The sequence below is a fragment of the Ambystoma mexicanum genome, chromosome 1q, assembly GCF_040938575.1.
Source record: "Ambystoma mexicanum isolate Mex_15411 chromosome 1q, UKY_AmexF1_1, whole genome shotgun sequence".
In the NCBI taxonomy this organism is placed as follows: domain Eukaryota; kingdom Metazoa; phylum Chordata; class Amphibia; order Caudata; family Ambystomatidae; genus Ambystoma; species Ambystoma mexicanum.
The window spans coordinates 960,597,611-960,619,559 of NC_090922.1; the positions used below are offsets into that span (position 1 = coordinate 960,597,611).

Sequence of the window (21,949 nt, forward strand, 5' to 3'; positions counted from 1 at the left end):
TGGAGTAGGGTGCGTTGTCAAGTAGTAGGGGTCGCCACTGGCTGGGCGATTTTTCTTCGGCAAGGACTTGCTCACTGCTGGGAGACTCTCCAGAGAAGTCCAAGCCGCAGCCACCCTTCTCTGCAAGGCCATATGGAATGGCAGCACCGGGTCAGTTGGAGGATAGGTCATCGAGCTGAAAATCCCCAGGGGGGCAGACCAACCCAGGTATTCAGTGACCCTCGACATGAGGCGCCGATCTGAAGCTTCGGCATGCGTGCCAGGCTCCGGCCTACCAAACTCCACCTCCGGAGAGGTGTCGAGACGACTGGTGTCATGCAGCGACTGACGCAGGTCCTCAAGTTGACTGTGACCAGAAACAATGTCTTCAGGAACCAATGCAGGAACCTCACCTTCCTCAGACCCCTCATCCACCTCAGAAATATAATCTAGAGCCTGGAAAGAGGGTACAGAAAAAGACACAAAGACATGTTTAGCCTTAGCCATCTCCTTTCTTGGGGGTGCCACCGTGCCACGGGGTACCTCCGACAAGGCTGCCTCAAAAGACGCCGAGGGCATCGACGGTATGGGCGTCGACGTTGAGCATGGCGCCGACAGCGTCGACACAGGCTTCGAGGGCGGAGCCCCGAGCGTGTCTCGACATCCTAGGCGCCGATGGCGTTGAAGACTTCCTCGGAGGTGGGGCCTCGAGAGAGTCCGTTGACGACCTCGGCGCCGCTGGCGTCGATGTCTTCTTCAAAGACTTCACAGAGTCTTGCGGTCTCGCTGGCGTCGAGGACCGGGACCTGGGACGGGCCTGCCTAGAGCGACCATCCTTGTCCGACCGGGACCTCGAAGGCGCCCAGTGGTCGCGACGACTGCTCGAGGCCGAACGCGGACGAGCGGTGTCTCAAGCGCGGCCTCGACTGGCGTGCTCAGACGGCGCAGCCGGACTGGAGCCCTGCGATTGAAAAATCGCCAACATCTCCTTTTCGGAACGAATCCCATTCCTCCAGAGTGGAATGCTTGTTGGGACAAGCTACCCGCTGACGGGTGGAGTCCTCGGAAGAGGACGGGGAAGGCGACCTGTGACTGCGCTTCCTTGAGTGTCTCGAAGAGGCAGAGGAATGGCAGGACCGACTCCCAGACCGAGAACCCCCAGACTCACGACGACGATGCGGAGAGTCGCCCTTCGAATCATCCGTCGAAAGACCAGTAGAACGCGACTTCCAGGGCTTGGCCACCTTACCGACCGACAGCTTCTTGTTACGCTCCCGCAAGGCCTTCGAAGTGAGCGATTGGCAGTCGACACAGGCGTCCATATCATGGTCCTCCCTGAGGCACCAGAGGCAAGGGTTGTGCGTATCCATCAGGGACATCTTGGACCCGCACACCCGACACTTCTTAAACCCGGACCGCGGGGCGGAAGAAGCTGAAGACATATTCGATAGCAAATGAAGAAACAGGTTCGAAGAACCGAAAGAACAGGATTCAGTAGAATCTAGGCGAGCCGAGATCTCCGAAGTGAACACGTTCGCGGAAAATACGGAACTGAGACTATGGCGTCGTGCCTCCTACTTTCCGGTGACGTCGGTTCGACGAGGCCTTCGAGGACAGCGTATCGATGTCATCGATGCAGGACGCAGATGCCGAAAGATTTTCCGAAGCAGCACAGCTGTGGTGATTACTGTCATAGATATGGAATACGTCGGAGGACCCAATCCCCTCTAAACATTCATTCTGGTGATAATTTGAAATGCTTATCTGAGGTTCTGCAAACAAGAAGTTAGATTATGGCACAAGTTTTGCAATTCAAAGCAGTGCCCCAAACATTATTCCAAATCTTCCTTCTAAACTTGCTACTACCTTTTTTTCTTTTTTGAACTGGCCAACAGTCTGCAAACGTTACTCATTGCAGTGACCACTGTACACACATACTCACCCCCCCCCTTCCTTCATACTTTTGGCTGTTATGGGGCCATTATTTCCAGGAAACTAAAATTACCGTAATTTTGATTGACAAGCATGGCTGCGTGCATGCAAGCTTGCCACCTAAAAGCTGCAAGACCAGCTGCTGCCACCAGTCCTTTTCCATCCACAAAGGCTATACAACTGACTTATGTCCACATTAGCAAGGAAGGTATGAGGGTTTATGGAGGAGGGCTGACTATATACTAGGAGTATGGCAGTCCCTGCAGTGGGTACCTGCTATAAATACCTTATTACGATGTCCCTAAACCTCTTCCTCCATACATTCAGGAGACTAGAAAGCAATACAACTTTGAGGGTTGGTGGACTTATCCTGACCTACACTACTTAGCCAAATCCAGTATTGACCTGGCATACAGACAGTAATGCTGGGGAAAAGTAGAAGGCAACGCCCAATTTGTGACCTTTGCAAAGGTCTTCAAAAGGGGCATGCCTCTTGCAGGCCACTGACTGCATTTACCTTTCACACATGACCCTTGGCGTCACAAAAGACTATTCACTGGTGAACAGTGGCTTTGGATGACAGTTTACGCCGAGAACCATCACTGTACTAAAGAGCCGATTGGAGGAATGCAGTCTTTGTTCCTGTCCACATCAACTTTCAAAACATAGTACTTCACAACCAGGATGTGCTTTCTCCAAATCTGAAGTCGGATTTAGAAGGAAAAATAAAGTAGGGGGAGAGCTCCTGTTAAGATGAAAACCCAATAAAGGCCTAGGGAAACCAGGCAGGGCGAGTGTGGAGGACCACCTTGTCCCCACCTGACAAGTTTTCCAAGTCACTAAACTGATGTGCACCATAGCCCTAGGCTCACAATGCGTATGGGAGCGAGCAGATAAGTCTGCATAAAGGTATTACAAAGGGGAGCACTAGGGAATATAAACCACAACATCATGTGGGTGGAGGGAGGGGTCATGAAATCTGTACCATCATTCAACCATAGGAGTATCATACCCATAACCGAGAAATGTAATAGTGGACCAAGTATGCTATTTCCATCTACAGAGAGATGCTAGATGGAGTTTTGCTCCTCTCATCCTCAAATGAGCATACAGCACTGAAAGCACACAAGATGTCAAAGCTAAGCAGCCTATGAAACCAGCAGCCTAAGAAGCAGAGTTAATGCTCAACGAATTTGCATGTCTCCAGGATGTTCATATTCTCTGGTGTAGGATAAACCTGGCCAATTGCTGTGTTCCACCAGAAAAAAAGGTCAGGCTTTTCGAGGCAGTTCGATTACTTCTCTGTTCACAGCCAAGGATAAAGAACATTAAAAATACACTTTAAAGACTCTGTCGCCCCCTGAGCACTAACACCAATGCCAATATCTTCTTAAACACCACAGGGGCTGTAATCAACAAAAAAGGAACAAACCTAGGACCACAGCTGCCTGTTGGCAAGAGAAACAAAGGCTGGGCTGATGAGGCTCTGAAACTGGGATTCAACGGCTAGTCCTTCACATCTACCGTTTCTCGCTAACCTCCCTAAGAGAAAGCAAACCACTTAAGTGGAAGAAGGCATTTGCCATAGCTTCTTTACCTCAGTCATGTATTCCTACAGAATTGACAGAGACCTCAAAGGCACCTGAATATTAAGGCAGTCTCGAAAACCGGTGATAATCTTATGAAAGGCCCATGCAGAGGATGGAAAATCTCTACTGCAGCATCAACTCCGTCACCCAAGTCCTTGTTATATTGATCTGCAAGGAGATGGAGCGCTGGCAAATTAAATCGAGGACGCATTGATGGTATTGGAGGTACCACTGAAGCTATCACAGAGGTAAAGCCTGCTGAACCTGGGGAGGGGGGTGGGAGGGGAGGCTTGGTTAGAAGCGGCAGAGGTAACATCTACCTTACTAGCTCCATGAAACACCCTTATAAAATGGAATGCATGAATCCTATATACAGCTGCACTATATAAATATGGACTAGATACTACCACGATCAACACCATCCCACACCATTAGGACATCCCATTAGGGACTGTCCACATTTAATGAACAGGTGGTCAAACATACATGGCTGCATTATGACCAAGGAGTTAATCCTTTGAATAGGAAAAATGGTTTGGGAATGATGCCCCGATATTTAAAAGAATTATTACGGCCGATTAACCAATATAGGAGTTTGTCTTGGATTCACTGCATATGCAAATACTACCATAAACAGGACTACTACTTTGGCCACGATAAAGACCACATGTGACAAAAACACACCTCGCTTCTTAAGACAAACCTTTGTGTGATACTTGTTAGGCAATGTTTGTATGCAGTACCCTCTGGGAACACTACAAACAACTATGATCACAGGTATAGGCAACCCAACCTTTGGTATAAGCTTGTACTACACAGTTTTGGTAGTATGGTGAGAAGCTAGGATTATCTCAAGAGGGGAAATATGAGCCGTAGTGGAGTTGCACGATTTACAGTTACAGGTATTCAAATAAACTCTTACACTCAAGCTTTCTTGCATAAACAATTAATATTTATCAGTCAGTTATAAAGCCTTCTTCAGAAGGGAGCAATAGAATGGTAACACAAATATACTTCAATACTGTACACTCTGGGTTTTTGGATCAGACAACGCCCTTTTGGGATGGCCCACAGACACAACCTACACCCACAGGTGACTTCAGTAACAAGGGTTCTGGGGACATTAATACCTTACTGTTGGCATACAGAATATGCTTTAAGAAGTAAGAGGCAAAAGTTATTAGAACACAAGAAATACAAATAGTCATAAGCAGGGCAAATACTTTCAGACAGCTCTCGGAAGAGTCATTCAATTCAGTAGGCTAAGCTAAAGTCAATAGGCCAAAGTCTTTGTATAGGATGCAACACTTCAAGTAAGTAAATGGAAAGGTCTTTGCACAAGTTTCTTTGAGAACAAGCAGAATCAAATGTAGGGCCACAAGCTGATTAGACTTGCGAGTTGCAGAAGTTATAAGCAGTTCCACAGTAAAAGGTAAGTTCTTAGGCTAGTTTTTACAGTACCTTAGTAAAGAAGAAACATGCAGCGGAAGACATCTGTTCCAGTACAGCTCTGCTGATCTCACTGTTCCTGGGCCTCAGTCATGGGGACACAAGAGGGAGGACGTCGGGGGACTCCTGCACTGTATTGGCACAGTCAAAACTGGCAACCAGCAAACTTTACTTTCAGGGGCTGTTTCGTGTTTCAGCTCCTTGCGGTACAGCAAATAGCAATAAGCGCAGTTCCTGGCTGTCAAGATGGACTTTCCTCACATCTGAGGTCCCGCACTCGACTGAGGGGAGTCAGGCTTGGTCAATCCTGATTCGTGGGATTCCGGAGGATCTTCCAAAAGCTTTAGGCCAGCTTACAAGCAACACACACAATCTTGTGTCCCTCTCCCTGGCTCTAAGGTTTCCTGAAGCAACTCTGAGGAAATTCAGCCATCTCCGAGATGGATGTCCAGGTGGCTGGCTTGGGGGTTGATTGGTCCTACCAACTCAAAAAGGGAGAAGTCGTCCTTTGCAGGACTTCTCTGTCGATGCGAACTTGGCGATTCGGACCTGCAGCAGAACTTCACTGGTCAAACCAATGGTCCAGGAATAGCAGCAGCTGTCCTCTTAAAGCTCTTCGGTTCCTTCATCCAGTGGTCGACTCGCCCTTCCAAGCCAAGAAATTCGCCTTTTATTCAGTTCTCTCCCATTCATTCCAGCCTAGCTGCCACTCACCCAGCAGGGTGGCTGTCCTTGCGGACAGTCATCCAGCCAATCACCACAGAGTGCATTTGGTCTCATAGGAGACCAAGTACAGGGAGTTTCAGGCACCTGCCTCACTTACTGCCTTACCCCAGACACTCTGGAGCCAAAGGCGGGTTTCACTCCTGAAGCCCGTCAAAGGCGAATGAACAAAGACCAAACCTGGTTTGGCGCGCAGGGAAAAACTCAAGAAGGACCTTTCCAAAAAGAAATCGCGAACGAGGAAGACCGGGACCGGTTTTAACAAAGGAGGCTCAGGCTGTTGGGTGTCCTGACCCACGTTTGAGCTATCATGCTGCAACATTTGGTGCTGTGGGCCTAGAAAATCCAAGATGGCCAAAAAGCCCACATGTGCGCCAAAATCCAGGAGAACCACGCAGTTTGTGCACACTAAAATGGTTGCCTAACTTGCCACCCACCAGTGCGAGCAGGATGGGCCGGGGTGTCATGAGTGAAATGTGTGCCAAAGGAAAAACCGCACTTTAAAATCACCTTTTGTTTCTCTGAATGCCAGCTCAAAATGCCTATTTTCAAACATTGCAACACATCCAAAAATCTCACTGAACACCAGCGGACATCTGGCAGAATGAAGTATGTGTGCATACTAAATCTGGGAAGATGAAGAGCCCAAAACAATGTTCATAACAAAACTGGCTGAGCTATGCATGTCAGCAGCCTAACTGGAACTGGATTAAAACCACCAAAATCGAAATGTTTAAATTAACTGAGTGACCTACTTTTGAGTGTCACATAGTTTGTAACTGTTAAAATGTCATAGTTTTGAACTTAGAATCAGCATTCTAGCTGCATGTGTAAAAATTGTTAGTTTTATTTGAATGCAGAAAACTGGTTAACTAGAAGTGACATTAGCTGGGGCCTGGCTTAAGGAAACTGGAATTCTGCCAGACAGCTACCCCCGACAGGAGTGGGGGCTTGCCCAACAAATGCATTCCCGGGCCTGGCTGCATTCTGTTGCTCCTGCCAAAAGGAGGTCACACACTCTCCGATTGAATTACCAGGGGATTGCAAGAAACTAAAGAAAGGGCCCAGGCAGATGGTTTATTTGGGTGGTCGTAAATGGCTTCCTTTTGAACAAAGCCCTGCCTTGACTCAGGCAGATGGTTTATTGGGGGAACCGTAAAACAGCTTCTTCTTGGCAGAAGCTGGGAGGGGCAGGGTCTCTGAGCTTGGCAGAAACTGTATAAACTGGTTTCTATACCATGTGACCTGAAAAGACACTCCCCTGTTGGCCAGAATATGATTCTAAGAAAGATGTATAACTCACAGTGCGGACTTGTCAAAATTATTTAAATGATACCATAATTCTTGTGATTTTTCGGTGCACGTTTTAAGACGCGTTGGGAATTTGTGTGATGTTCTGGGGCAAAACCCCGCTATTTATTGACACCACAGACTCTGTATTTAAGCTAGAGACATGGGAATTTACTGGAGTATGTATGGACAGGCCGTGTATATGTGTATAATTTTTAATGAAAAACCAATGTTGCAAAACCAGTTAAAAAACGCAAAATGTTGCCAGTTCTGAATGCGAGCTCTTAGAAACATCAGAGTTTGAACAGAGTATACCTCATGTGATCAGTGATGGGTGCATGTAATTTCAAACCACTGTGTATCTATGAGAACTATGTCTATAGGTCAAATATAGATTTGTGTGTAATTTGACAGGGGAGTGTCCTTTCTGCAAGCCATTAAATGACATCATTCTGACACACAATCCTGTTCTCCAGTGAGAACGCAAAGAATTCTCCAACCTATCAGAACTCTGAAGGGGTTGGGCCTAGAAAGCTAGCCTCTCCACCCACTTTCAAAACACATAAAAAGAGACAGCTGGGACACGTAGAGATTCAATTCCATTTGCTGCGGAGCATGCTGACCGACGACTTCATATCCAGAGATCCTACACTTAGACTTCCAAGCTAAACAGAGACTACAGAACTTTGAACCAAGAAGGCCCACTGCAAGCAAAAGTATTTGTCAGCAGGCCCAAAAATCATTTGCAGACTATCAACAGCCGGGCGAGCTGTTTGAATTCCCTGCCTAGAACATTGCTGTGTCCGGAGAAAGCGGGACCAGGAGCCGTGCAGACCGGTGCTAGACCAGACCAGCAGAACCCAAGATCCAGGAGCAGTGCCGGTGACCCAGAAAGCAGAGCTGTACTCGGAACCGGAGACCAGATCGCTGTGAAGTGCTGTGCGCAGTGACCGGATCCGTGACAAAGTCGCCTTCCTGTCCAAAATCTCTTGTGAGTACTCAGCAAAACTCAGAACCTATCCCTTAGTTTAATATAATATAATTCAATCTATTTAACCTAAAGTAGAACTGTCACCTGTCATTTTCTAGCTGCAAGCTGTAACCTGTTGCTTTGAACTTTTAAAATTTCAAATCCGAAAAACTACCTTTATTTAATCGTCCGTATCTCTGGAACCGTTTGGGCTAAGAACTTGGTTTAACCTTCCTCTGAAAGCTTAGAATCTCAGCTCTTCGACAAGCTTAGGACCGACTTGCTACTCCTTATACTTTTGCCGTAATCGTGATTCACGCATTCGCGAATTTCGCCGCGATTCGCGATTTGGTTAAAAATCCAGCCACGTGTGAAAACAGCAGCTTCCTTGATTTCCTTTGCCAAAAAATTGTTTAACCTGCTAGTTACTCCTAGATCCTTGGTAAAGTGAGCCTGAACTCATCCCAAGTATATTTAACTCACCTTGAACCTCCTAAAGGGAATTAAAACCATTTTCAGCATATTCCTCACTTCATTGCCAGCACATATAAAAGCATTTTGGGCCTGTGTTTCAAACTTCTGTAGTCTAAGCTTGCTGGGGTGAACTGAATTACATTTGATTGCATTTCTAAGAACTGTGTGCTCTCCTCTTCATCTCCTTACATTGCATAAGGGGGGGAGTGGATTGCCAGTGAAAAGTGATTACATTGTTTTGTTGAAATCATATTGAGTATTTTCTGTATTGCATTTTCATTCAACATTGCATCCATCCGAAACGAGATAAAGCATTCTCTACCACCTTATTCTTCTGTTCCCATTCCCAAGCGTGCTACCTCATCCTTTATACTACTCCTGGGTAATCAAATCAGTTTATTAGTAGAACATTACCCATTGTTGTTAACTGCTCATGTTCTGAAGTGTGATATTAATTATTAATTTATTATAAAGTGTGATATATATATATTGTTTACATTCTCAAATAAACCGTTTAAACTTGCAAAACAGAACTACTTCTTGGCTCAGTGGGGTCAGAGGGGTTCCAAGAGAGGGGTGTTATATAGGGGTAGTCATCCAGAACTCATGAACTGGACATAAAGATATATCAATAAGGGTTTCCATTCAGTATCCCAGACTAGGCATTGACTTAGCTGTAGTGCTGGATTGAATCCTCTTACAAGGCGCCACCTTGAAAAACAGGTCTCATGCGATTTAACGTTACCGGAACTGCAAACAGTTCACGGTTGGGGTAAATCATGGTAGTTCACTGTAAAACCACTGCCACCAGCCATTCTGAGAGCAAAGGGTAACATTTGACTATTACATGAGTAACTAGACATCGGGGATACTAAGTAACGCCTCCAGCACTCCATTGTAAGATAGGGTGTGCTGGGTCTAGAAATTTAAAGGACTAAGCAAAGTCAATTACACTCCACTGTTCTGGGATCAACTACTGTTTTCTAGAGAAGGCATTTAAACCTTGGGAAAACTGAAAGACTTCCCCGTGGCACTGCACTGAAGGTGCTCTGTGACACAATTATAAAAGATGATGCCTATGGAGTTTGTCAGACTCCATAACCAAAAAGACACGCAGAGGTACAATTTACACAAAAATACATGAGAGTGGGGAACAAAGGCTCACACTCTTTCCAGGTAAAAAATAAAAAGTCCTCAAAATCCAGCAAAGTTGCTGGAGGTCTAAGGTAGAGGGAATTAGCACATTTTTGAGAATTCTCCCTAATAAAACTCTGTTGTGAAAATCGATTTACCTAAATGACTGAGGGTTAATGAGATAAAATGATTATTGAATTCAGATAGGGAACTTGTGCAACATGGCACACTCCATGTATGTTCGACTTGCAGCAGGTATCTAGTAGCCCAAGCACTCCATAGGAAGCATGCACAATAACCCCATCAGAACCTGCATCATTTTGATTGTGAGGTTCCAACAGTAGTGTCCAAAGTCATGTCCTAAGAATAAGCAGAAAGAGGAGAAAGGCTACAAATTAGCCCATCATGGGAACTGCCATCAGTTTGTGTTAATGAAACCTTTCATTCAAAAACACACCACACTGAGCATATATGAGGTATCCCATAAGGCTAGCACCAATTCCACCACAGAATGCAGCATGTGCATTCAAATTTAACTTGACAATGCATGGATGTAACAAAACCATAAGGGGCACGCTCAGAGGTGATGGCCATTGAGTTAGAGACAAAAACAAACATGAAGACTCACCAACAGCAACCTTTCCTTACTTATTTGGGTGGGGTGTACCTACCATTCTAAACCACGCAAGTAGATTATAAAGGAGGAAAACAGGCCAAAAGATAACTGCATTAAGCTGGAAAACTATCCAGCGTTTAGAAAAGATTTAGTTACTAGCAAGCTTGCTCTGCTTTACTGACAAGGTTACTAAGCACACAATTCCAAATCACTCTCGGTTCTTTCGCCCTCCTTTGTACATAATGTCCATGAAAAGTCCCCATGTTGAGCACTTGAAAGCTGCATTATAGTGCATGTGGTTCTATACAAGCATACACTCAAACCACAAGGCTTCCCATTGATCATGATAGCTTGACACAATTGTAGACTGTCTGTGGATGATGTTCGAACAGTTTTTCTGAAGCCCATGGGCTTAGTAGAACCATTCCACTGAGGCAGTAAAAGACTCCACTCTTAGGATAAGGCTGTAGCACCCAAGTTCAGGGTAGCACAGACAGGCTTACCCTAGGAGGGAGAGAGGGATGTCAAATCGGTACAATGAAATTGTAATACAAAAGGTCCAAAGAAACACTGAAACACTATGTATTGTAAAAATAAATTGTTTATTTGAATACAAGCAGGGCCAGATAAATCTTGGGGGAAAGAAGTACTATCACAGATCATATAAGCACATTATAGAAAAACAGCACTATACTATGCTTGAAGGTACACAGACCAAAACAAACTAATTTGGAATGCCTAACAGGAGTTCTAGGAAGTCAAACCAATAGTTACTTTTTAGATACAGCTAGTAGACCCTAGCTGTTGCATCATGATGCTCAGCAAGAAATCACTTTGTAAACCAACTGGACAATATACTTTTTGTGAATAGTGGAACACTTATTCTAGGTACAGTAAAAACCTACAACTGATTCAGGATAACAGTTATTCTAGGAGAGTTCGAACTTGGGGTGTAATATTCAATTACAGTTGCTTTTAAGTTCCCAGACTAAGGGAAGCAATAACTAACTTATTTTAGGATAACAGTTATGCTCAAGGTAAGTAAAACCTACACACTTTTTACAGGAGCCATCAGGAACTTAAAGGCTGGTATAAACCGAAGATTGTGTGTCTAAAACAGACCAGGGAAAGCTAAACCCAGTGTTACACTTGATGAATGACTCAAGGTGATTCTAGGTAGGTAGACTTATTGCGGACAGGCTAACAGCAAGTCAGGGGAAGCAAGACCCAGTTGGGGGAAACTCACATTTAATCCTAACGGGAATATTGAGTGAAACAAACAGCATTACTTTTGGAAAGAGGCATAACCAAATCACAGGTGAGTAATATAACCTTGCATCTACTTTCTGTTAGAATGGCGAAACAGTTTCTAAGGAAAGAAAGATGTTGCATATGCTTTTCCGAATAGCAAAACATTTCTAAGGTAAGTAATAACAAGAGTTAGAGTTACCAACCAACTTATTTTGCAAGTAAGTAACTTTTAAACGCATTCTCCTTTCTAGGCAAAAGGCCCAATCCTTAGAAGTCTTTTCATTATTCTTTAGTGTTCTCAGTGGCAGAAAGGGGTCACTAGGGCCTAGTCTCCAACAGGCAGGTCAAATAGGTTCTTAAGTAGCAAAAGTCAGAGTTCCTAAGGAAGACTGTTAGAACAAGCAAGTACTTTACTTTAGGTTGACGGTTCAGGGGCTTAAGAGAAGACATCCTAGGAGGATTCCAGCAGGGGCCTGTGTGCACTGGAAGAGAGGACTCCCAATCAAAGAACACCCCCTAAAACTACACAGGAATCACAAGAAACTTAAGGTAAGGAAATACCCAAGCCAGCACAAGACCTCAGCACAGACGATTTTGCAGCATGAGAACTTCAGGATCTGCGGCCAAAAGTCTGGTTGTTAAATTCCTTCATCAAGAAGACAGAAGACAGGACCCCTGGAAGGATCGCAGCAAGGATCATGGGGAAGGCTCTAGGCAAGGTTTTCCTCATGACTGGATGTGGCTCTGGATTTGGCGTCTTTTTCAGGAGCACAGAAGACAGAATATCGCTGGTCGGATTCTCGTTGTTTGCAAGGTCCATCACTCTGGTGAGGGGACTTTTTGGACTGAAATCGTGCCTCTGGAGATCCAGCAGGATGCCGACAAAGTTTCAGCAAGATTCAGAAGACCGTGCATTGCACAATGGCTTGAGGTCCCAGGGTATTGGGGTATTGCAGCCTCACAAGGTTACACCATGGCATGGGATGGCTCAAAATGAAAGACTTCTTGAGTCTAGTGGTTCTCACCAGGCTCTGGTTCAGGGTCATCGTTTTCGGAGTCCCCAGGTCGATTGGAAGGAAGGGCTCCAGCAGGCTCTGGTTGCACAGCAGGCTCTCCGGTCGCTGGAAATAGTTTCAGCTCCAAATTCTTCATCTTCCTCTTTGGTTTTGGTTCCAGTGGTCGACTACCTCTTCAGCTTCCAGGTTCAGACTTTTAAGCAGGAACCCAGGCAATCAAACAGCCTTGCAATATTCGAACTTGGGGAGGCTGGCAATCCTTTCCAGACAGCCAGCCTCCCAGTTTGAACTGTAATCTCACGAACAGGCTGAAAGACAAAGGGCTGCAGAGTTTGACTCCTCCCTCGCTTCCTGCCGTCACAGACACTTTGGAGCCTGGGTGGGGAATCCACAGGACTTCCGACGAAGATAAAAATAAAGGCATTTCCCGCCCTGGATGTCAGGGGAAGGACAAGGAACACTAAAAATGGCAAAAGAAAACAAAGACAGGCCATTTTGGTAAAATGAGCACCCATGGGTGCCTTTATTGGGGCAGTGCAAACAGACTATGGCTAAGGTTCACCAAATTAATAAAGATTCACTGCCACCAGCCATTAAAGGCAAGTTTGTCCTTGTTACATAAATGTTACATTTAGAATGAGAAAGGGGATACTCTGCATCTCCCCGGCACTCCCCATAAGGTTGGGGGTGTTGGTCTACCTAATAAAATGTAAAAGGGATCCAAAGTTCCTTTCTACACGTGGGAACTGTGGTTCTCACAAGGTTAGCCAGAGAAAGTTAAAAGGGAAGCCCATAGGGCAACCCAGCAAAAATAGGCACTTCTCGCCAAAAGTTGTCAAAGAGGATAACTTAAAAGACTATGGAGAGTCTTAAAAATGACACATAAAAAGAGTAAAAGATTCTGAGAGTGTGGGAAAAGGTTCCCACTCTCAGAGGTAAGGAGAGAATCCACCTGTAAAAGCAACACATTCTGTGGTTGACACAGGTCAGGAAGATTTAGCATTGCTATGAAAATCTTACCCAACAGATGACATCTAGAACAAGGATTCTAGTGTGGGTGGGACACAGTCAACTGCTGCAGCCGAAAGATGTGTTATGGGACACACTGGGGTTAAAGCAAACAAAAGATCCCCCTTAATAGTGAGCTGTATATACAAGTCTGCACTCTGCTCACTCAATTATAAGACATAATTGAAACTTTGCATTGTTGGAGAGATATTACTATTCTTAGATATCTAATCCAAATGAAGGAAATCTTAGCCTTTTACTTGTCCGCTCCAGGAAAACATCAGCATACAATGCCTACCTTTAAATCGGTTTACACTTGCATATGCAACTACATGTTCCGATATAGCGGAGAAAGCAGTAATTTACTACGGTGTAGTAAGGGCCATTACTAATAGAAGAAGGTCCTTGCAAAATCTAACCAGTAGACTGCACTACATTGATCAGCAGAAACTAAGAAGGCAAACAACTATGAAATGGAGAACATATGCAAATTAAGAAAATAACATTTCTTGTGAATAGAAGCAACGTTTGAAGGTGGTTTTCTGTCCCAGGAATGTACAATGGGAGAAATGTACCTCGACATATTACTGCAGTAGAAAGATCTGTGCTTAAATAGCTGATATTTTATCAATGATCATGCAGCAATTTTGCATGTAACAGCACTAGAATACTTTTATCCAATATGTAAGGTATACAGTATAAGATTACATGTTTTGCCATCATCAACAGGAGTGTGGGGTTAAGTTATGTTGGGATGCACGTCCAGCTCCCATGCCCTTCAAAACAATTCAGACTGCTGAAAATATACAAAAATGCATGGGAGAGTGAATGTGCACCGATGCAGGGGGGTGTAACGTGTGAAGAGGCAATAACAAATGTACTACCTTTGTAGCAACCACGAGCATATACGTAGGGCCAGGTAGAAACACAAATGATATTAAAGTACAGTAGTTTAAAATTAACATACAAGGATGTAAATGTAGGCCTTAGTCCCTGACGTGAGAAATACTGAAGCACAGCCATTTTGGAAGCAAGGCCTACTATATTGCAGGCCATGCTGAAAGTAGTACAATAGTGCAGTAATGAGTTCTGAATCACTGTTGCATCCCATGCTCATCAGTGAACCTGAACACAGAGGGCTTCACATGTCATTGTATCGAGCTATGGGCCTGCGAAACCAGAAAGGAATATGAATGGTCAAGCAAGGGTAGGACTGTGCCCGTTCTGAAGGACAAACTCATGAAAGCCAAGGTAAAGGTCTTCAGCTGCCAAAAGGTCTGGGCAAGATTTAGAGATGTAGCACCAGCCACCTTCTCCTGAATAATGGCCATCCCATTTGAACGCGCACATAAAACAGAATACCAAATCCAACAGAATTCGGTTGATTAGTGTGGTCCTTGAGAGGCACAGGAGAAGCTCCAGGGAAGGGCAGCTGATAACGGGGGGGGGGGGGGGGCGAGGGGGCGAACCAGGAGTGAAGCATTCTAAGGCCCGTGGTGAGAGTAAGATTCAAAGGGGTCCAATCAAGGAGCGGGAACCCAAGGTGACCGAGTAGTAGACCACGTGTTAAGAGGGCTGGGGTAGATTACGATGTGCCAATCGGCCGAGGGGCTATAGGGGACTGGTAGTACGCATATAGGAGGTGGTCATGTACAATGCACATATCAAGTATGGTAGCGATTTCTCCCGCAGCATGGAATTACCTAGCAAAAAGCAAAGAAGCAAGGCTAAGCAATAAACAAGGAATGAATTTGGCACTATTTCACCACCCTCAAGAACAATCATTTTGTAACTGGGGTATTGCACAACCTATTTGGCCATAACATTTTGTAGGGTGTAAAGGTAATTCCCATTGCTACTGGGTGCATTATTTAGGCAAGTTAAATTACATTTTAAGTTTAGAAACATTTTTTGTGATGCTTTCTTGTAAATAGTGTTTCATACAATTGAAGATGCCTTTTTACTGGTGTTTGGTCTTTAGACCACGTTTCCTGGACCATCTTTAAAAAAGGATGCTTGGGAAACTCAACGTACATGAACGAATACTGGAACAGGAAGACACGGAGGTCAGCGGCAGCTACGGGCTCTTCAATTCAGCTGCACTTTGCGGTTTCAGCGCTCTGTAAACAGCACCACCGCGGATCTTGGACACCAATTGGGCTTCCTTTGCTCCTCGAGTCCAGCACTCCGTTGAGGTGACTCGAGCTTGGGTCGTGTCCTGCTTCGGGAGGGTCCTCAAGAGACTCCTGGAGCTTTTGGCTGGCTTACAGACGTTGCACTCGACTACAGATTTCTTGACCCCTGGCACTCTGTTCTAGCAGCAGCAAGGAAGTACAGCCAGTTGGAGAAGGTCCTCCAGCAAAGTTTGTCTGAGTTATTTGGTCCCACTAACCCAAGGGAAAAAGTTGCCCGTTCCAGATCATCTCTTGTCGATTCGGAAAAGGAGTTTCAGCAAAGCAGCAGGGCTTCACTGGGCAATTCAACAGTCCAGAAGGATGCAGCAAACTTCTATTCATGGTCGTCAGTCCAAGAAACCTTGCCTTTTATGCAGGTTTCTCCCATTCATGCACATCCTAGCTGTCGCTCACACAGCAGGAGGGCTGCCCTGCAAGGACAGCCATCCAATCAGACCTAGGTGCATTCAGGTTACCCTGGAGACTAAGGACAGTGGAGTTTCGGGCACTCTCTTCCTGCCCTGCCAGACACACTGGAGCCAGAGGCAGGTTTCAGTACTGAAGCCCACCAAAGTCAAAACAAACAAAGGGGTTAAACCTGGTTTACTGCACAGAGTGAAACCCAAGAACGACCTCACAAACAAGAAATGGTGAAAAACACTGGGGCCATTTTGGCAGAATAGTCACCCATGGGTGCTATACTGCAGCTGAGGATTCAGCCTGCGGTAGAAACGCACAATGGTAGGAACATTAAACCACTGCCACCAGCCATTTAAATTAGTCAGGGTAACAAATAGCTGGTAAGATAGCTCAGCGGGTTGAGCGCTCGCTGCTGCGATCTGAACGTGACCTGCAGGTCGCAGGTTTAAATCCCGGCAAGGCCAACTCAGCCTTTCATCCTTCCAAGGTCGATAAATGAGTACCAATTTCAGTTGGGTGATATTGTATGTAAATATGTGCTCTGTAAAGCGCTTTGGATTAAGGCACTATATAAATACATCATTATGAAAAATGTTACATGAGTAAGTAGTAAAAGGGGCCACTAAGTAACCCCTCCAGCACTCTTACATAGGAACGTTAAGTCAATTTCACTTCAAAATTCTTGGAAACTGTAGTTCACCCAAGAAAAGGTATTTAAACCTTAGGAGAAATCTAAAAGATGTATCTGTGAAGGTGCGGTGTGTCACCATACAAAAGGTAGATGCCTATGGAGTTTTTAAGACTCCAAAAACAAAGGAAACGCATAATCCAAATCAGATCAAAACACATGAGCGAGTGAGAAAAAGGTCTCACTCACTCCAGGGTAAAAAATTAAAGTTCTAAGTCCAGCAAAAGACCTGGTGGTCTCTAACGTTGAAGGGAATTAGCACAGAAATTAGAATTCTCCCTAACAAGAGTATTTATCAGGAAGTACAACACAACTTCATCAAACTCTCCCTGCAGTTTACAGAAAGGACAGCCAGCCTTCCAGTAGGAACTGGTTTCTGTCAGGCAAGGTGAAAGACAACGGGCTGGAGAGTTTTGGACTCCTCCCTCGCTGCCTGCCTTCTCAGGCACTCTGGAGCCTCTGCTGGGAATACAAAGGATTACTGAAGACAAAACTTCAACCAAGTTTGTTACCGCTTAGAATGGCAGAAGACTACCTCATAAAAAACATGCAACGAGAAATGGTGAAAAAAGAAGGAGCCCATCATTCTAGCAGAATGCCGACCCTCCTGTGCCTTACCGCGGTTGATTTGACTAAAATTCATAAAAGTAGTTACGCTGCCACCAACCATTGAAGTTAACTTGTAAATGTAGCATAAATGTTACCAGTTAAGTGTATAATGCTCATAAAGTAGGGTGTGCTGGCTCACTATATAAAATGTAAAGGGGATGTAAATCCCACTTTATCCGCTGGAACAGTATTCACTCATGTACATTAAAAAGGGAAGCCAAAATGGGCGGCCCAGCCTTAGCCCCAAAGATACAGAAAACTATAACTCCAGTCACACACTATGGAGAGACATAAAAGGTCACCCATAAAAAAAAAAGAGTAAAAGACTAGGTGAGAAGGAAAAAAGATTCCCACCCAAATAATTACTAAGTCCAAGCAAAATGGTCTGGGGTTCACACAGGTCAGGAAGATAATTCACATTTATGAAAAATATACCCATCCCAACTGTTTCTGTCAGGCAGAGGGGAGTCTAGTTCCTGCTGCAGCACAGTCAGACAGGCCCCCCCCACTTCAAAGGCTGCAGAACAACAAGTGTGTGTCAAGGGCGTAGGCATTGGAGGTGGTGCTGCTACAGGGGGGGAAGGGGGGGGCATGGACCAGTGCAGCCACAGATTGTGGTACCAGGACCGCCGGTAGGACTGGCTGAAGGGGCCCAAAGGATGGGTCCTTGGAGGCACCATCTGGGGGACCACCTCCTTAATGAGATCCTTGAGGAATCCACCATCTGCAGAGAGCAAAAACAGAAGGACGCTCTCGAAAAAACAGTCCTCGCAGGCCTTCTCTCTTGCTCAAAGCACTGAGTCACCGGAGAAACGTATCAGTACGGCTGGGTAGCATAAATATAGCCCTGTGGGGACCACCAACCTAGGCCCTTGGGCCCCAAACTGCTCCCCGAAGAAAGGACTAGATCCCCCTGCACCACCCATCCTGAGGGTAATGGGGCCCCCTGAGCCCTAATGTCAGACTCCAAGATGGGAGCATGCCACGCCCTGGGAGGGAGGGCACGAAGACCCCAAACCACATGCTGGGTTCAACATGGGCGAAGAATGTTTGTGCCCTGACCCTGAAGCAGACTGCTGACCTCCGAGAGGGATTAGGTAGGCCCAGGGCCCTTAGCCGCCAGGCTGGTAGTCGTATGGGGCAGCTCTTGGAAGCAGAGTGCGAAAGCCCCTCGCACCCCGGTGCAGAAGAGCTGGACCACCCCATGGTGGCTTGCCCGGAAGAGCCCCCGGGCCCCTCGGCTAAGGAACCGGTAGCCTTGATGGCCTCAAGCCTACCACCGGTGTTAAGAGTCTGAGGGACCCCTCCCAGTCGGAGGCCCAGGGAAGAAATCTTCACGCTGGGGTGTCTAAGAGAATGGAGACCTTCCTTCTTGTGACGTCTTGGCCACAAAGTCCTTCAGATGACTGGGTGGTGAAGTGTGGAAGATCTCACTCGAGTGGGAAAGCCGATTCTTCAACGAACGCTGAGCGAGAGAGCAGAAAGCCATGCCTGCATCCGAAGCACAGCAGTAGTCGGGCCCCAAGCACTCAAGGTAGAGTGCATGGGGGTCCGAGGCAGGGAACGACCAATCGCAGGATGCACATCTCGTGAAGTCTACTGCTGACATGCCCAGGATGAGGCAAGGCAATGAAGGGAGGTGAAGCAATTAGGAAAAGAATGGAGAGCACGGGGAATGTTCAAAAGGTGTCAGTGCCTAGCTGCCAGGCCAGACATCGTCCATGCAGAAAAATGGACTGGGGAGATGCACCGGAGGGCAGAGCCTCTGGGGGCGCTCCTATGCCCAGGGCTGCACCTCTGCATGCTATACTAAATTTAAAGGGTAGCTCACAATTTTCACTGCCAAAGTTTCCGGCACCGTCCCCATGCTGGGCGATGCCCACAAGTATGGAGGAAATGGGATGTGACTTTTGAGTATTGCCCTTTACACTATGAACATTACCTCTGTTGCTTGCCATATAAGTTTGTACTTTACATTCCAGGCTATATATGGGTTTTATAAAAATTGTATAGCGTTGAAAATAGCAGATAACAAGAGAACAGAAATGTGAGCAGAGTGAGGAGTAAAACATTCCCCGAGTTTACGGACAGAGGTAAAATGTAAGAAAAATAGGGGATGAGAGGAAGGCACGCTTAGGGAGAAGGAGCAGGGACAAAAGATGTCATTTTTGGAGGCACTCAAATGAACACAAAGGTAAATAATTAATGTTCGATTAACTTAAAATTTCTGTTTCAAACTGCTTCTCTGCTGTCAAACATAGATGAGAATGAGGGGAAAACGTCAGCATACAAGTGACACCTCCGACTAGGGGGAAGAGTTAATAGAATACAAAGAAATGGGAAACAAACAATAACAGAGGGGCTAAGCATGGTCAGAAAACAGAACCTTGGGCATCTCCATAGCACAACGGGAGAGGAGGTAGAAGCAGCACAAGAAACAGAAGATGCAATCTAAAACACAAGCAACAAACCAGGACAGCAGAACCAGAGATGCTAAGAGACAAGTTAAGACAATTGTGTTGTCTACCCAGTGTCAAAAAACAATCAAGCAGTATGAAGTTCAGGATAGCAAGTACATGTGTAGAGGGGAAGAATTAGGGTCCAAATATCAAATGCTGTTAGTAAGCAGTTCAATCAAGAAGTTTGAAAAGGAATATTAGAATATTATAAAAGGAATATTAGAAACGGGCCAATAATATGCTATAAAGAGAAGTCAAGAGCATATTTCTTTCCAGAATAGGCGGGTTAGTGGTATGCTTAAAACATTGAGGGAATATTACATAACAGAGCAAAGTACCATCTGCAATAGACAAATGGATGGAATGAGTGGAGAGGATCACGGGTTTCATTTTTCCCCACCGTGATATGGGAGAATGTCTGCACACAGAAAACCTGTTCTAATGATTTGTCAATGAACGTTTAATTTACTAATAACATTTATCCAAACATACATTTTGGCAATAGGAGACATTAGTAAAATCCTTGTAAAATGGTCTTCACAAACAACCTCTTGCAAATGTCCTAGAAAGTTGTGCGGGTGAGTGTGATGAGCCCTTTATAAAACATTTGAAGGGAAATGCAGTTTCCATAATCACTCGAGTATATATTTTCCAAACTGTAGCATGCCCAACTTCGTGATGTCTTATGAAGATCATCATTTCTACTGACTCCTTGCACGCGTTTGGGTGAGGATAGTTTTAATAACAATAATGCTCATCACAATTTGATTAGAGATGAATGCATTGTGAAATTTGCATTTCAGAAATAGGAACACCATTGGATCCTAATGTGAAGAAAAATAGCACTGCGCCGTAAATGTTGACCATTTTCTTCTTGTGTTACTGTTAAAGGAAATTTGCACTGTCACCACCGGACTGGTCCCCTGGCAGATCTGATAAGGAAAGGTGGTGGAGTGAGTTAGCAGGACAGAGCAGGGAAAAGTGCAAGCGAACAGTGATGTGCTGTTGGCAGCTTTAGTTCGGTTAGCACCATCTGCTGAGTTTAGGTGGGCTTTTCGGTTGGTAGCTGTCGTGTTTTGTTGTGCAAGGCTATGTGTGATTTGTTTTGTTGTTGCCGTGTAGTGAAGTTTGTGCGGTTTGCTGTGCTTTAGAGGCGTGGTTGTGTTTGGTTAGAGTTTGAGGTGTATGCGCAGAAGGGTGACATTTTTAGTGGGTTGGTTAGTGGCATCAGTATCTAGATGTGATGCATGCTAACTTCCAGATTCTTTCTAGATGTGCCATGTGAATTTCGCCACAATTCTATCTAAATGTGTTTCAGGCTAATATTCACAATCCTGTCTAGATGGTGCAAAGGCTAATATTCACAACTCTATGGAGAAGTAGGACACACAAATATTGAATAAAAGATTTAACATGCCAAAGATTTGTTTTTTAAATGATTGTCATTGGACATTGTGGCCTTTAAACTCCCTTCCAACTATTTACCACTGAAAATAACAAAGAAATCCTACTGCTGTGATTATGTTTTAACTACCGCAATCTTATTTCAACAAAAAAACAGCACAAAGCGGTTTGTCAACACAACTTTAAAACAAAGAATAGCATTTCAGTTTACGGATTCGATCTTTCAAAATAGCAAGGGGTAAAAGCATTTGATAAACGCTTGAAACGTACCACAAGTTCCCTGCGTGCCATGAGGATAGCAAAGTTTGTTAGATGACTACATGCGCATGTTGTATGGGTTTTATTTGTGTCAACCAGTTTGCAACCTTGAGTGGACCAGTATCCCATCATAGTCCTTTCAGAATAATTCCAAAATGAGCAGTTTGCATTGAAGTAATTTATGGTCTGAAAATTAGGGGGAAAAAAAAAAAATAATACACGATTATAGTACAAAACACATTTTAGCATATTATATTCAAATATTAATCATTTGCATGGATAATTCCAAGGATTAGGAGAGTGAAAACATGAAAATATTTTTTTTAAATGGATGGGAAGTTTCTGTGGCTTTATGACAGCAAGTGTGTTGATGAACCACAATCCTTAATCCAGAAACATGTCTAAACCTCTAAATATCCAGCTTTTCAAGTTTAATGTTGTGTATTCATTTACAAGTGGCTGGTAAAAAGGTAAAATTACGCATGTTCAACGTTACAGTAATTTGA

The 21,949-nt window shown here is 44.9% G+C and overlaps 1 protein-coding gene across 23 annotated transcripts in view; it reads right to left on the reverse strand.

Annotated features, from left to right (window-relative positions):
* Positions 1-21,949, reverse strand: part of ADGRL2 (adhesion G protein-coupled receptor L2) — a 401,410-nt gene that overhangs the window by 84,387 nt on the left and 295,074 nt on the right. For all 23 annotated transcript variants that reach the window (XR_011287781.1, XM_069641616.1, XM_069641615.1 and 20 more), the window contains one exon: positions 21,456-21,629. Coding sequence is in view for 22 of the 23 variants with exons in the window: in XM_069641616.1 (XP_069497717.1) it covers positions 21,456-21,629 (174 nt within the window). In the remaining variant the exon portion in view is untranslated. The remainder of the gene's footprint in view (positions 1-21,455; positions 21,630-21,949) is intronic.